The sequence below is a fragment of the Gamsiella multidivaricata genome (genome assembly GCF_025024155.1).
Source record: "Gamsiella multidivaricata strain RSA 2152 chromosome Unknown BC939scaffold_13, whole genome shotgun sequence".
Lineage (NCBI taxonomy): Eukaryota > Fungi > Mortierellomycota > Mortierellomycetes > Mortierellales > Mortierellaceae > Gamsiella > Gamsiella multidivaricata.
The window spans coordinates 433096-449441 of NW_026251721.1; the positions used below are offsets into that span (position 1 = coordinate 433096).

At 50.2% G+C, this 16346-nt stretch overlaps 4 protein-coding genes and 1 non-coding gene across 5 annotated transcripts; 4 read left to right on the forward strand and 1 right to left on the reverse strand.

Moving 5' to 3' along the window:
* Positions 1-3999: 3999 nt before the first annotated feature.
* BC939DRAFT_t49 lies at positions 4000-4082 on the forward strand. The gene has a single exon. It is a non-coding gene; the product is annotated as a tRNA-Tyr (tRNA).
* Positions 4083-4184: 102 nt separating this feature from the next.
* Positions 4185-7237, reverse strand: BC939DRAFT_526601 (protein-tyrosine phosphatase-like protein). Its single transcript, XM_051561374.1, has 11 exons — positions 6874-7237; positions 6699-6777; positions 6438-6568; positions 6195-6337; positions 5994-6093; positions 5826-5881; positions 5413-5726; positions 5205-5309; positions 4742-5064; positions 4555-4639; positions 4185-4416 (listed from the first exon to the last, which is right to left on the reverse strand). Exons 1-11 carry the CDS (start codon positions 7073-7075, stop codon positions 4260-4262), a joined length of 1695 nt encoding a protein of 564 aa, XP_051415196.1. The 5' UTR covers positions 7076-7237; the 3' UTR covers positions 4185-4259.
* Positions 7238-9373, forward strand: BC939DRAFT_443087 (uncharacterized protein). The gene has a single exon (XM_051554485.1). The coding sequence runs from the start codon at positions 7369-7371 to the stop codon at positions 9352-9354; it is 1986 nt and encodes a 661-aa protein (XP_051415197.1). The 5' UTR covers positions 7238-7368; the 3' UTR covers positions 9355-9373.
* A 366-nt stretch (positions 9374-9739) lies between these two features.
* BC939DRAFT_51716 (uncharacterized protein) lies at positions 9740-11170 on the forward strand. The gene is made up of 3 exons (XM_051561165.1): positions 9740-10052; positions 10152-10451; positions 10850-11170. Exons 1-3 carry the CDS (start codon positions 9958-9960, stop codon positions 11001-11003), a joined length of 549 nt encoding a protein of 182 aa, XP_051415198.1. The 5' UTR covers positions 9740-9957; the 3' UTR covers positions 11004-11170.
* Positions 11171-12288: 1118 nt separating this feature from the next.
* On the forward strand, positions 12289-15042 carry BC939DRAFT_51750 (uncharacterized protein). The gene is made up of 3 exons (XM_051561173.1): positions 12289-12391; positions 12483-13797; positions 13898-15042. The coding sequence occupies exons 2-3, from the start codon at positions 12513-12515 to the stop codon at positions 14662-14664; spliced, it is 2052 nt and encodes a 683-aa protein (XP_051415199.1). The 5' UTR covers positions 12289-12391; positions 12483-12512; the 3' UTR covers positions 14665-15042.
* Positions 15043-16346: the final 1304 nt, after the last annotated feature.

Sequence of the window (16346 nt, forward strand, 5' to 3'; positions counted from 1 at the left end):
GCACTGGGGAGGGAAGTGCTTATAAATTGCGAAAGGACCGCTGGTAATCAAAGGGGGTCTTTGGATGGTCGAAACAAAACAAAGCAATAAAAGAGGAATGAGAGAAAAGGATGAGACAAGAGATCTGGTTTCCTTGCAGAAGAGCAGAGGGAGCGAATGAGAATGAGAATGAGAATGAGAATGGATGTGTGTGTAGTGCAGTGTAATGCAGTGTAGAATGGAGTGTGAGAATGGAAAATGGAAGTGCTGCAGGCCAGAGAAAGAAAAAGAAAAGATTGAAGAAAAGATTGGGCGTGGGTTTTCTCTCTGTATGGAATTGAATCGATCGAAATAGGCCCGGCAACTGGAAATGTCTTCACCGCGTGTTACACCCCGTCCCACCGCTGCATCCTCCGTCCCGTCGACTCGACTCTCAGGGCGCTTCCTTCCTTCCCTTCCCTTTCCTTTCCTTGGCCACAGACACAGGCTACACGTCGCCTCCTTAAACAGCCGGTTCCAGTAGCCGCGGCGCTGTACGCCATGGCCTGTTCGGTTTGAGCTGCTCTCCTGAGGTCCTTCAACAATGGATCCTGCTGCAGAATTCAGCACACTCATTTGTTTCCCCTCCCCCCGTGGATCGATCCAGATCTTATCTGTGTCCATTCACATTGGTCCTATCCCTTGCCCCTCCGCTGTTCAACGACATGCCTCTAATCAATCGATCGCAGAATAACTTGGAAAGATACTTTTTTTTTTTTTTCATGCTCAAACAGCTTTTTTTTTTTTTTTTTTTATTAACATAAATTTTCATGCTCAAACAGCATATAGTAAAAAGAGAAAAAAAAAGCGCGCTACAACAATTCGCGCTCATTTTTTATTTATCACCATGCTGTGCAAACGCTACCGTGGCAGTACCGCGTTCTATAAACATTCGCTTTCTTCTTTTTCCCTTCCTCTTCTTCTTTCCTTCATCTTCTTCTCGCTTTGCCTTTCCATTCTGTTGACCTTCCAAATAGGTCAACCCCCAGACGCAGTGCTTTTTTTTTTTTTTTTTTTTTTAACGAGAATCCCCAAAGACATGGGATTTATTAACTGTGGTCTGAACGTTCCCTTGACTCGACAGATGGCTTCATTGGCTCTTCAGAGCCCCAAAACTTTTTTTTTTTTTTTTTTTTTTTTTTTTTTTGATAACTAGAACCCACGAGGATATGTGGGATTTATTAGTGAGGGACTCTAGACTAGGGAACCCTATTGCTAGAGGCATAGTAAAGGGTGCTCAATATTCTAATAAACGGCTTTTGCCGCGCCGCTGCTGGTCACTCGCAGCTCCAATCCCCTTCACAATCTCAGTCAGCATGAGTGGTAACTCGACCCCGCCTGGGGTCGGTGACTGAGCCCTGCTCCCTACTTGGCCTGTTGTGCGCGAAGGTCATCCTTTAGCCGCGTTCCTCAATCATCAAAAATTTACAGTTGCCGGTGCGTTCCATCACGTTTAGCTCCACCTGCTGCATGCAGCTTTGCAGCACTCGCTTGTCCGCTCGTTCCTCGATCTCTTTCACATCCAATGCACGTCGTTGTCTCCTGGAGGATCCAACAAAACCACTACCACTACGTCTGTGCTCTCCAACACAGTTGCGTCCCCGGGCGCGTTTGCTCATGGTAGTGATCCCATTTTCTCTTTCCCAGTCGACGGTGACTTTGCATCTTTTGTTCCAGATTTCTGTCCGTCCGCATTCCTCGATGGCCTTGACGAATCGACCGACCATGTACCTCGCGGTCGAGGTGGTCGTCTTGAATAGGCTCTCCCAGTCCTTGGCGAGAGCCGTTGGTGTCAGTCCGTGGTACAAATCTTGAACCGTCCAGGCCCCTTGATCGTTGTCCCTTGTCTCGTCCTCCACACGGCCGAGTGTGATGCTTGCTTGCCGGATCGCAGAAGCTCCCTTGACCTTGTTCTTGAGTGCTGTCCAAATGGCCTTGTCTGTCACCTGTGTGAAGCTTGGTCCCTGTCCTCTCGCGGCTTGTCCTCGCTCCTTGGCTTGCTTTTGCTTCGTCTCCCACAGCTTGCGCTCTTTATTCCATGCTCTACGTCCATCTGTGTTGACCTTCTCGATTGCTTCCTGCCAACCGTCCTGCTGCTGCTGCATCGTCATTTCGCAGCGCCATAGATGCTGCGTGTCCTCTTTATCCACCTCACAAAGTCTGCAGGTGTCTGTGCTATACAAATCCGGCCGCCACTGCTTCATGTACGCCAGCGTCGGCAACATTCCGTGCAGCTTCTTGATCCTGTGCGCACGACGCTGACAATCGTTAGGGCTAGTGAATAATCCCTTCGGTGTGTTGCCGTTGTGAATGATGTGCAGTGTTGCTTTCCAGTCCACCAGGTTCCAATCCTTGATGTTTTCCTTAGTCCTGTTCTGCTCTGTCCATAACGCGTTCATCCTTACCGTTGATTGGCGTTTAAGTACCTGCCTCAGATCACCCTCAACGACCGCGCCTTTGAACATGGCGTGGCACTGGATGTCATTGTGTTCCTTTTCATTGATGGCCCAAAGGTCACTGAAGTGCGCCTCTTTTGCTGCCTTGTCCGCTGCCTCGTTGCCCTTATGGCCTGCGTGCCCTTTGATCCACTCCACCTTGATCTTCCCTCCTTGATGTACATATGCGTTGTGCACTGCCGACCACCAGATCGCGTAAGTCAACCGCAGCCTTTGGCGTTCCGTGCTTCCTTGCCTCCCACTCACCAAGGCTTTAAATTGCGTTACCACAGCCGAGTTGTCAATGTAGATGGTTGTTGGCGTGTTCCTTGGACTGGCCAGGATTGCTGCAAAAAGCCCTGCAAGCTCCGCTTTAGTCGATGAAGCAAATCCTGCGATCCTGCCCGTTACCACTGTGTGCATGGCGTCTTGATTTTCCTGCGCTACCACGCCGAATGCTATTCGGACACCCTGCTTTCCTGCTTCTTCCATTGAACCGTCCGAAAACATTACAACTTTGTCCAGTCCTTGCAGTCGGGTACGCTGTTGCTGGATGTGGCGCAACACTGCTGCTGGAATACTGACCCCGAATGTGTCTCCTATCGGACGTTGCGTATCGTCTGGCAGTGCTCTATAGCGTAACGTTGGCATTGCATCCATCTGCTCCCGCGCCAGAGTACGGAGCCTTGCTCGAAGTGCCCCATTGTCCAATCCTGGATCTCTGCCGCGCAGTTTGGTCCTGAGTCTCGCATTTTTGCTTGCTTCCCTCTTCCTCATGCGCCGCTGTATTCGCCGCCTGTCAGCACTTCGCCTGTCAGCCTCACGTTTAAGCCGCTGCCGGTTTGAGTTGTGATCCCGTGTCTGTTGCCTCGTGTTCCTGATACTCTCCTCCAATCTTCTCCTAACCTGTGCCTGCCTCCTTCGTACTGCTTCCGTTTTTCTCCTGTGCACTTTCGTAGCTGTTTCGTTGTGTTTCCGCCATATCCTGCTGTTCTCGTTGGCCTCCCACTCTTTTTCTTTCCGATTTTTTTTTTTTTTTTTTTTTTTTTTTATTAACATAAATCCCCATGAGCACAAGACGCATGGTCCGCAAAGGCCTTGAAGCCATAGATGCCTTCCATGCACGGCAGAGCCGCATCCCCTACCAACTATGTTGGCTTGAGGCGTCAAATTCATAACCCATGTCGCATAGCTAGCCTAACCTAACTCCTGCGTGACCTGTTGCGCGATACACGTCTCCTAATCCAGATCCAATGCCCACTCTTTTTCTTTCCGATACTCGTTGCGTTCGAATGCGACTCCCATTGCTTCCTCCGCTTCGGCGCGTCGTGTTGGGTGAATCTCTTGGCTCTGCTGTAGTCCTGCTTGTACATAATCTTCCTTCCTTCGCTCCCTGTCTGCTGGTTCCTCTGCTGGTCTCTGTCTCGGCTCTTCAGAGCCCCAAAACGCCCCCAAAACACCCCAAAAAGCATCCTAATCTGGGTCCCGTATGTTTGGTAATGTTAAAAAATTGGATATATATACGATCTAAAATATGTTTGAATATCCGAAAATAGCTCAGTTGGTAGAGCGGGAGACTGTAGTTTGTCTGTCATCTCTAGGTCCCTGGTTCAAATCCGGGTTTTCGGATACCTTTTGCTACATTTTTTGTCTGTCTTTTGGACTTGTACCTGCAGATCACTCAAAAAATCGTCCATCTATGCCTTGAGCTTAGGCGTCGTTATTTTTTTTCTTACTCAAGCAAGTACTTCCTTTTATTTGCTTTTTTCCTCATCTAGGTATGTATCGTTCTGACAGCAGAAGTCTTCAAAGTACTGCACGAGGTACAGGAATCTTGATTAACAGGGCGTCTCGGACATCGTTGATCTGCTCCGTGGTCATATCCAGCTCGTTCATCAAAAAGTCGTTGATCGTCCCGTACTTTGCGTGGAATTCTTCCAAAAACCTGAACATGTACTCCTCACTATGAGTTGCAAGAACAACAAGCGAAAAAGAAAAAAAAAATTCAGAGAGAGTGTAAGAGAGTTTGAAATGAAAGATATAGAAGCATTAAAAAAAAAAAAAAAAAAAAAAAAAAATTACAAATGACTGGTAGCCTTACTTGGTTGAAAGAACGCTGCGGATCTTTTCATCTGAGGAATCTCCTCCGATAGCCGCCTTCAAGAACTTGACGTCTTCTTCCTTGACTATACAGCACGAAATAAATGTAAAAGCGTTTCTGTTAATGTACCAAATCTTTTGACAATGTAGACGGATTTTATGAAGAGTAAGCGAAGGGATGTACTTACTAGCCATGCATCGGCTGGTCAACTCATATTCCCAGGCAATCTGCTCCTCATCTACTCCGCAAATCATCTGTAGCAGCGCGCAGACAATCCCGGTGCGATCTTTGCCAGCAGTGCAATGCACAATAAACGGCGTCCGTTTCTTGACAATATGTTCCAGAATTGGCGAGAAATACAGCTTGATATTGGGCATCATGGACATGTATGCCTGGGCAAATCCTTCTGTGCCTCCAAGATACATTGTGAATCGAACAGCGATTTGCGCCGGCGAATAATCGATTTCTGAAAACACTGGTACATGGTGGCGTTTCAACTTCTCAGACTCGCTATAGGATATCAAGGGTGGAGGGGCGAAGTATTGTTTGTTGTTAGGGCGATGTCCTCCTCTCGTCGTGTTTGTAATGCTAGAACGTCATTTGCTCCGCCGTATTCATTCGCTTTGTTCGTCATATGGGAACTGACTTACAAGGTTCCTCGACGCTCTGTCTCCGAATTGGAACGAAGATCGAATACGTCTGTGATGTTGAGAGCCTCAAGTACCTTGATGCCTTCGGGTGTGGGTTTAGATATGCTAGATGAAGGTAAGTGTCAATGCGCTGTCGGTTGAGAACGGGTCGATCTTGTGCTTCAAAGCACTCTTTACGCGTTTTCAGACCCCATAGCAATAAACATACTCAGCGCAACGATAGATGATCCCGGGACGAAGATAATGCACAAATCCATCCGCTGGCGAGGGTATCCAAATATCGCCCACGGTTCTGAAGTTGAGCACTCCTCCTACAGCATGGACCCAGGACTTCCAGTTCGGCAGGACCCGTCGCGACCACTCCTCCTTGCGGCCCTCGGCTGAGAAATAGTGCGCAACAGTTTGAGAAACGTCCTTGTAATGCTTCTTATAATTGTGATCTGCATTGGTGATGATACGCAGAGCGGTCCTGGCATGAGAGAGATGAGACTGGAGATCGCAAATGTCCTTCACTGGGACGACCTAGAATAGCACCAATGCATTAAAAAATGTAGGTATGGGTAGGTGCACCAAACGCAGGGCCGAGTCTTTTGGCGATGAACAATAAAAAAAAACCCCTACATCGTCGTTGGATCCATGGACCAAGAGAATGTTTGTCATGGGTGGAATATGGGCCACTATTACAGTAAAAGAAATAAGGCCGTGTGGGTGTCATTCCTGAGAGAACGCGCTTGCTGGCTGTCAATGGTCTCTATAAAGCAGATCAACGTCCCATGATGATGATCTTACCTGCCGCAGTATCGAAATTAAGAAAGTCGTCAAAGTGTTGCTGAGTAACGCGAAGAGAGACATTCTTTCCGGCAGCCCTTGCGTGCCAGTCAAAATGGCCCTACAAATGTAATTAAACGAGAATGGTATGGGGATCAGAATAGCTTCCTTTGAATAACTTTTGCAAAGGAGAAAAGTACATGGTGCAGATAAATCGCATACCTGCTCTTCCAGCAGAGCCATGGTTTCTGACCCGTGCTTACGCCTGACGTCCGCCATATGAAAACGGGAACTGAGGGCGACAATGTACGGAATCAATGGGACGTGACCTGAAGTCGCGGCATAGTTCAAAGACGAAATGGCTCCTAGATAGATCACCCATAGCAAAAAGTGGGTGAGCATTGTGCGAATCAGGACGAAGCTAGGATAATAGGGTTATATATTCAATTCAACACCCTTCCATACCTCGCGAGTGACCGATCAAGGCATAGATGTAGTAGCCCTGACGCTCAAAGTGGGCAACCACGGCGTCGATATCCGCTTGGTCGTCGTCCCAGTTGGAATAGCCCATCTGTCCCTCGCTATCGCCATTGCCTCTATGTTTTGACACGGGAAAGGTGAGCTCGGGCGATCGTTGGTAACACAGGCCCTCTCCACATGTCCTGATTTTTGCTGTCATCTTTTCGGTTAAGTATTGCGAAAATGTATGAGTTCGCTTCCCCTTACCGGAAATCGAACCGAAACGTGTCCATGTATGGAGCGAGCATGTTGGCGAGTGTGGGTTGAAAGAGATAGTTTTTGTGGCCTAGGAAGCGCATACATGCAGAAGGCGTGTTTTGTACTGGTGAGGAAGTGAATCTAGATGGTTATACTCTACCTCCGCGCAGCCTTACACCCTTACCGAGGACTCCGTGGCAAATAATGCCGAGCCTGCGGGAGCTATGGTTCGTGGACTGCAGGATTCCCGCGAGGTGGATGGGGGTATCCGGGACCGGGACCTTGATAGAGGTCAACGACCCGACGGTGTCCATGGTCGAGGTGGGCCTGGTGCTGCTGCCGTTGCCGAAGCCGCTGGTGCTACCGTTGGTCGGCTCTCCTGACATTCTGTTGGCGACGTGTATAGTTGAAAGCTGTGGAGAGAGGGGCGAGCGGACGAGGATAGCACGATGAGGATGAACCGTTGGAAGGAAGACAACGGGGAATGAGCTGTGAAGTGGGAAATGAGGTTGGGGGTCGAGAAACTAGCCCACCAACCGCGTATCAAACCGAGCGAGTTACGGGGAGGATATGAAGGGGTCTTTTTTTTTTTTTGCAAGTCACGTTCAAGTCTTTCGTATTGTTGGTGTCCATGGCGACTACTTGAACTTGCACAAGACCATTCGCCTCAAGATATGCCATGCCCGAAGCCTTGCCCGAAGAATGTCTCTGGTTGATCGTCTCATATCTGCGCCATGAACGAGCCACATTGCATGCCCTGCTCCTCACCAACTCAACCCTCTTCCGCATTGCCGTCTCGTATCTCTATGCCAGTCCCTTCCGCCTGCTCCACGAGGAGCCAAGCTGCCACTGGTCAGTCGTCGAGCGCACAAGGAGATACGACAGTTTGGTACATCTACTCATCCACTCTTCGCGATTGCATCCGGATACTCGCTACAGCAACAAAAGCGACAACGGCAACAACGGCAACAACGGCGACAACATTGTCTCCAGACTGCCTCGTTATGGACCCGAAGTCCCAGCGTTGCCCACACCTTCGACTGTCGACTATCTGTCGTACTATACCGACATGTTCCACGACCCCATGCTGCACGAAACTTTCATGACTCTCTTCCCTTCCATCCCCAATTGCTATATGGCGAACGTGATCTGGTATCGGCCCATGGTCGAGACCCGCAACAAGATTGACCTCGCTATGATGGATAGACTCTCGCCCCAGTTAACCTCCTTAGTGGTCAATATGCCGATCCTAGTACCTCGGATTAAACTAGCTTGGATGTCCAACCTGCACAGACTCGAGGTTCTTGGAACAGACTTTTGTCTACTCAATGAGGAGGATCTGGAACTGGAGAGAACCATGCACACCAATCGCGCCGCAAGATCTGCCAATGGATACGCCATGACTCCACTCGATCGGATGCTGACATTTATCTGGGACCATCAGCGATTATTCGGGACACTGCGCGAGCTGAAGATCGAACAGAGGCCGGTTGCATTTGAGAGGCAACCATCCAGTCGACTTGTTGAGCTCGTGGAGGCGATGGGCGATCGACTTGAAGTTCTGGATGTCCAATATTGGCCAGATGCAGTACGTTTTCTGGATCGGTTCCCTACACACCGGATTAAATCTCTGCTGCTGCACCAGAACAAGGATCCCGGCCTGAGGCTAGAGCTGAGCGGAAACATGTCGACGCTCCTGACACAGTATTCGAGGCTTGAGGAGATTAGTTTATATACTGGAGAAAAGGATCTCTTCAAGGCATGGAGACCAGAATACGGAATTGGTGGAACGTATGTGGCATCGTCGCCGTCAATAATGGCCACGACCTTTTATCGTCCAACGACCGATTACGTGGATTCTAACGGGATCGGCAACCGACACTGGGAAAGAGCCAGGATGAGAAGGATTAGCCTTGCAGGCCTGGGACAGAATGTGATCGCGGCTGTCAACGAAGCGGTGGATTTGTTTGCCTCCACCCTAGAGGTTCTTACGGTTCGATCATGGTTCGGAGGGAAGCTGTCGACAATTCCAATATCGTGGTCGGGGTCCATTCTTAGACGGCTAACCGATCTGGATCTGGAAGGCGAGGTGGCATGGACGTTTGATTTTGCATCACTGCTTGGTTGCCCTCGCTTGTGCCGAATCCGATTGGGGTTTACAGGCCCTATGCCGGGTCGATCCTTGAAGAAGCAGCCCGCCATCCAAAATCTGACGCGCATTACGACTTTACAGGACGTTGAGTTGGTGGGCAATTGGGAGACGCTTGCCAACAGAGGCTGGCCTGCGGTCATTGCGAGGCTTCATCATTTGGAACGCCTGGATTTGAATGCGTGCGAGGGAATATCGGCGGATCAGGTGTTCAGTCTCGTGCGGGATATCATTGAGCAGAGTGCACAGTGGCGGCTGGGCGAAGACGAAGCGACAAGCAGCAGGGCATTAGACGGACAGCAGACGGGCCCGCGACCCCTTATGACGCAGGAATACCTGTATTGCTACTGTCGGCTGCGCTGGATGATTGTGAGCAAGCGACTGAAGGACAAGGTCCTGCAGCTGTGGGATGAATGGAGGACATCGCAGGGAATGGCCAAAGCAACGCCATTTGTGCGCGCCTCTGCAGAGCGGGTTCGATTCAGCTTCGCACCCGCAGGGCGTCCAACGCGGTAGACTCGAAGGATAATGTAGGAAATAAATTCTATATATAGACAGTTTTGATTGTCTGTGTAACGGTGCCGGCGTGCAGGTCATCCCTGACGTCAGGCAGGATCCGGGACCGCACATTCGAAATGCAGAGGGCCCACCTGACCGCAGTTGTTTGTGCATGCAGGCGAATGCTGTGGAGGGAGAGAAGGAGAAGGCGACAGAAAAAGAACCTCTTTCTCTCTCGCTCCCTCGCTCGCTTTCACGTTCCTTTTGCATCCTTTTTCTCCCTTTCGTCCATTCCTTCTCTCCTCTTTTCTTCCATCCCATCTCTTCCCCATTCCATTCCTTCTTCCCACTCGCCCATTCTCTAGCCTTGTCTTCATTTTCCTTCTTTCTTTTTTTTTTTTTTTTTTTTTTTTTTCTTACTTTTCATTGCTCGCCATACACGCACGCGGATATAAACGAAACCTCAGGCACACGCACACCTCCATATCGCCATCGCTCCTTCTTCTTCTATCGTAGTACTGGACACGTTACTTGCGCGTCCTTCTAGTCGAACGCCCCCTCCCAAGTTCAAGTGCCTCTCAGCACCCGGCATCCGACACCCTTACCCCGACCCTTGTCACCATGGCCGAACAGCAGCATCCTTACCCAAAGCCGCAGCAGCAGCCGCAGCAGCAGCAGGGAGCTGTTGGGGTTCGAGCTGAACCCGTCTTCATCAGGCACGTCCCCCTGCCAAGGCCCACCACAGCAAAAAAAAAAGAATAGGAATTTGCTCAATACTGATTTTGTATCCCCGTTGCCGACCTTATTTCTCTTAGGGATCCATCCGCTCTCGAGTCCCTGTCCTCAGTGTTGACCGGGGTGTCGTCCTACGTGGCCAACACTCTGCCCACGTCCTTCTCCATGCCTTCCAGGGGATTCAGCTCCTCGCCCTCAGCCCCAGCCATGAACGCCAACACCGCTAACCCGTATTACTATCCAGCAGCACAGGGCTCTACGAATCCTCTTCTTGGCGGTCACCAGGACAACGTCTGCATCCTCACTAACGGAGACGTCGTCCTCTTCTCAGCATTCGACTGGATCGACTCTGGGAGTATCACCAAGAGCAGGACCTCTCGGTATGTACAGCTATAATCAGTCTCTCCATCGCTTCATAGAGTCGACCAGGATGCGCACGGTCCAGACATGGGAATTATGAGATATGATCTACTATTCACGGCAAACATCCAGGCAGGACACGCACGAGGACGCAACAAAACACCACGCTGTAGCAATGTCTTCAGGAATAGGACTATACGAAAACAACATGGAGGACTCGCCTGTTCAGCATCACCAACGTTTGCTCTGAGTGAGTCATCTCTGGGCAAGCAAAGAGCAGACACAGGAGCATGACCCATGAGCAGGGAGCAAGAGCCTTATAGCGCAAAAAGCAATATGGGTGTGGATATGCCTGGTATCTGCTGAGGCGCCTTCACTCACTCGGGCACGCCTTTTGATTCTTTGATTCGAATGGTAGGCGGTTCTGTCTTTTGCTCGGCTATGCGGACGGCTTCCAGATCTGGGATATCACTCACCCAGACAACATCCATGAGATCGTATCCATCCGTAACTCAGAGACCGAGGTCTCGTTCCTCAAGGTGAGCGGCTTGAGGCAATACCTTCTGAGTTGATGTTCATCGATGCCGTTGGAGAAGAGACGGGGCAGGCTACCATCATATCGTCCCATGATAATGATGATGATGATCATCATCACCATCATCATCATGATCGATTCTTCCTTGCCGCGGCAATGATCATCAATGGGCGACTCGTATGCGCAAGCTCCCTTTCAGCCCCTTTGTTCCCCGCTGCCCGTCTCCTTCCCTGCACTGTCCCCCGATCCATAAATTTCCGCATGATCAGATGCACTGCAATAGCTTCAGCGACCTGCGCCTTGTTCTGAGCTGTTTATGGTACATTTCTCTCATTTCAATCTGTCCTATGAATGACAGGTCCTCCCATCGCCACGAGTCACCCCGGGAAAAGTCGACCAGTTCGAACAATATCGGCCCCTGGTGGCCATCATGTACGAACCACCTGTTTTTGCTATTCTTCTCACGATCATGATAATCAGCACCAAAGCATCGATGGCTCAAGCGATGCTGAAGGTCTGACCTGTCTTCTCGTCCCTTTCTTGGCGTAACAGATCGAGTACCAGTACTGAAGATCGCACGTCTGCTCCCAAGAGGCTGCAGATATATTCGCTCGCAAAGCAACAGGTCATCAAGGCGTTGGATTTTGGCGAGGGACCCGACTATGACATTTCGGCGCTGGATGTGAACGAGCGTGCTATTGTAGTGGTCAGTATTCGGCATTGAAAACAACGCTGCTGTCGGGGCGTCGACACTGCATGATTTGGCTTATACATAAGGTGCATAGCCTAACGTCTGTTGTTACCTTGATGCTGTTCCTAGGCTCTGACAGCACCTGGAGAGAGTACTCGATTGTTTCTTCTGAGTCAATTTACGCTACATTCACTACACCAAAAGCAAACGGTTTTGAATGATGCTGCATACCCTGGTGTGTTTGATCTCGGCACCAGGTTGCTGGCCTATGTCACTACGAGTGAGGCCCCCACAGATAGCACAGACTCAAAGTACGGAGAGCATGACGCGGAGGGTGGCACCGGATACCAGGATCTGGCCAAGGGTGTCGCCAAGGAAGTATTTGGTGGCGTCAAGTTACTTGGTAAGATTGGAGAGCTTGTCTGAACCTCCCACGATTGTACTTCATCCTCACCACAAGCTATACCTGTAGTTGATCGATATTCACTCATGCGCATTATATATTAGGTGGTTTCGCTCATCAGACTTTGTCATCGTATTGGTCGGGCAACTCAGGAGCAGGATCAACGGCCTCAACTTCTCCTCCGGTACAGTCAGGGATTAATAGGTCCCCACACCGACATACCAGGAGGGCTTCTGCGTCAGTCGACCATCCGGATCGAACAACTGCTCATAACCATCACAGACGACGACATGATGACAACTCGCCTCATAAACGAGAGGCTGTCGGCACCGTAAGTCATGATAAGGATTGAGACTAATTATGAGTTCTAGTCGTAGATCTTGAACGACTCATCATCCTCTCTGTTTACTACTCTCTCGCAGGTCATCGTCAGGGATATATCTTTGCCAAACATGCCAATCGTTGCCCACTTCAAGCCGCACGATCATCCCATCACTGGTTGCAAATTTTCACCGTCGGGCAGGCTACTGCTCACAGTATCACGCCACGGAAATGTCTTCCACATCCATGAGGTGCGTCCAAACATGGGACCAGGATCACGACATGTGTATAAACTTGCGCGCGGTATCACTCATGCAAGCGTGGAGGACATTGTGTTTAACGAGGATGAGACGTGGGTGGCAGTAACGACCTCTAGGGGCACTACCCATCTGTACGCCATCAATCCTTTCGGAGGCACGCCAGACGTCGGCGCACACATGTACACGGGCGTTGTCAACTGGACTGCCACCGCAATCGAGTATCCCACAGGGCTGAATGCGCTCTGCCGAATCAAGCAGCGACATCATGTCCCAGATGTTATTCTTTCGGAAGCATCCAACCCTGACGGAGCTGAACCTCAAATGCTCAGTACATCAGAGAAACGCCGGAGCGCTTTGCGCCGACAAAACTCCCAAGACTCGTTGAGCTCGGCAGGAACCGGCACCTCGGATCAAAGTCAGGGCTATCTAAGCCGACTTCAGCAGCATCATGGCGCAGCGGGCGGAGGAAAACAGCGGGCGATGATTGCGGCGTACTTTTTACCCTCTACAACGGTCTTTGCATCAGATCCCGGAAATATTGCACTGTCTCCTGGTGAATACGACGGAGGCACAGACGGACCATTCGGCTCAGAAGGTGGACACTATCTCAGGAGCGACAGTCCTTCATCCCACCTTCCTCAAGCTCATTCCAGCACTTTGCTGATTAACCGATCCAAGGCACCCCCTGTTAGCACTGCTGCTAGACTGCAGTCAAAGGCATCCTCTCTGTGGCAGACGTTGAGCCCGCCTGCAGCTGCAGTGGTGCAACACGCGGCTCATGGTCTAGCCAGTTTACCGGGCCTTGTTGTTGAAACTAGTCGCCGAGGCCCTGTTGTGGCAGCCCGAAACCGCACTATGAGCTGGACAGGATCCCATAACCAAGGCCCTCCAAAGCAACATTCTTCATCGCGAGACGCTCGGGGTGAAGGAGCGAGCAGCGGAACTCATGGGCGAAGTGCAGATACACAAAAGAATGGCATTGCTAACGGCTCCGATGTACCACTGGCTGTGCAACAACAGTTGGCCACCCAAAGTGCTTTGTCTGAACCGGAGCGTAGTCCGAGTTTTGCGGACATTTACGTGTTTAATCCACTGGGAATGCTTACTTTGCATCGCTGTTGGGTCAGCAGCGTCAGGACCAAGAAGACCTACAATGGTAAGTCGTCTATCTCGAAGGCTGTTGTCATATATCACCCCATGTGAATTTTCACCCTATATCCGGAACTAAACGCACTGTTTCCTCTAATACAAAATAGGTCGTGTCGTGGAGACATCCGATTTGGTGCTGGCACCAGAGGATGTAGCAGAGTGGTCTTTGAACCGCTCTGGAGATTGGGCTCAAGTCAGAAGGTCACTGGCTCCACTCGCAGGACAAAGAGCACTGCAGCAGGGCAGACCGAAAAAGGCAGTTCAAAGCAATGCGGGATCTCGATGGTTGGCTCAGGCGGAGATCTCGACTTATGACAGTGGCATCCACTCTGGATGGAAGGGACAATATCCAATTTTGAACCAGACGCTCGCAGCACACGGCGCACATGGCTCAACCGTGACCCTCACACAACCCCAGCATCTCCTCTGGAAGTCGCACCAGTTCGTTTTTCAAACCTATGTTGGTCCTCTCGAGTCGATTCAGCGAGACTTTGCGGCGGGCAGGTTGCCAGAAACAAAGACGGTGAATTTACGTCGTGGAATTGATATCGTTGCGGGAAAAGATGCTCGACCTGTCGAGGCTACGTCCACAGGCACACAGTCGAAGCCTTACATCTCTGGTGTTCCTGTCTCAGCCGATGGTGGAGGTGTGCGGGGTCATGGACGGGTTGAGAGTATCGATGGCGACACTGAGGGTCTATCCCAGCATCTTTCACATGCCATGGACTCGTTCTTGCACAGACATTCGACCTCTCCAATCAACCAAGCCCGCATGTCGCCCTCTGTCGGCAGCGTGAGTCCTTCTTCCTACCGAGGTAAGTCTCGCTTATTCGCTGCTGCTTGTATTTTCCGTATTCATCACTATTTCAACTAATAACCCTATGTATCATATGATGTATGCAATAGCACAAACATTGTCGTTTGACGAGGCCTATCTGATTAGTTCCGGCAATGGGTCTGCAAGCCCCAGGACTCACTTTTTCGGCTCTTCAAACCACCCTCCTCACTTTGTCCAGCACACGTTCCTCTCAACGCCTCCAGCAGAGACTGCGCCCAAGGGAAGGGCGAGCGTCATATCGGGCACAAGTCCAGCCTCTGCCTCTTCGACCATCCAAGGGATGACAGCATATGCTGGCACGCTATCCTCTTCTTTCTCGCCGCAGATATCGTCATATGGGGATTCTGGAATATTGGGATTAAATGGAGGCATGAACTCTGGATCGTCTGCTCCCGTTCATCCACTAAACCGGTCGACTCCACATCATGAGCAAGCGGATGGTTTCAACAGCAGCTCGATTGCACTGGGTCAATCAGCAACAGCACAGTCGACCGACAGCCCTATGGCTCAGAGCGGGTTGATGATGTTCTCTCCAGATGGTGACAATGAAGTCGACATGCCTGGAAGCGCATCCATCTTTATTGGAGCCAATGCCTCGGCACGCCATACTACCAACCATAGGTCATCCGCTGAGGACTCGAAACGATTATCGGAGGTTAACGGCCTTCACCGAAACAGCAAGGGAAGCGACTCTGTGTCGTCGGGCTCAACACTACCTCAAGGTGGAGTCTTTCTTCTGGACGACGACGACTTCTATGCGCCCACTATAGATGACGACCACAAGGTGACTGATGTCATGTCCAATGGGCGTTATGGCAGTGTTCCGGGAAGAGACCGATCGGCCATTGCCAATGGAACTAGTAATCGTGCTGTTACGGTCGAGTACTTGGAGCGGGATATTGGTGACATTGAGGATGACTTTGACGAAGAGTCATTGGTTTAAGATGGCAGACGTCTTTTTTTTTTTTTTTTTTTTTTTTTTTTTTTTTTTTTGGAGATGGTACTCGCATGTAAATACATTTAGAACGCAGAAAAGCATAAATAAATGAGAAGACCATGCATACCTTTCGGCTGACCATCCTTCTCGATCAAGAGCATGATGGTAATTGTATCGGTATGCCTTCGGTTGTAGCACCTTCCGATCCCTGTTGTCCTGATTTGGGGTTTACGCTTTCTTGGGCATTGACAGCTTCATATGCTGATAATTGAAGAATGGCTAATATTATGCTGAATTTGAATGATAGAGGAGAAGATAAATGGTACTTGTCAAAAGCGCGTACTGTGGACGCACTCGGACCAAAATATCAAAGCAGCATGAGACGATGAATGAGCTGAATACAGCGGTGCAATTCGAAAGTATCTTATTGTTGCAACGGATGTCTTTTTTTTTTTCTTTTTTCCTTTATCAGCGGCCACGTTATTCGGCTTAGCATGTAATCAGATTTACACTTGAAAGCGTAGCATTGCCACGGATATGCACATGGCAAGGTTAAAAGAGGGTCCGTTACCACGGTCTAGGAAGAAATGGCGGGTGAGGTGTTCGCCTGCTGCTTTTGGGTTGCCGCTGTCCTTAACGGAATCTAGCCATGGTGGTGTAACGAATGAAGGAAAAACACTATGTCGGTATCCATCCGTTGCGCGTGTGCCGTGTGTGTGTGTGTGCTACAGTGCAGGGTCGCGACTGTGTTTGCCATGAGGTGGTCCCTGCACCATTTCGC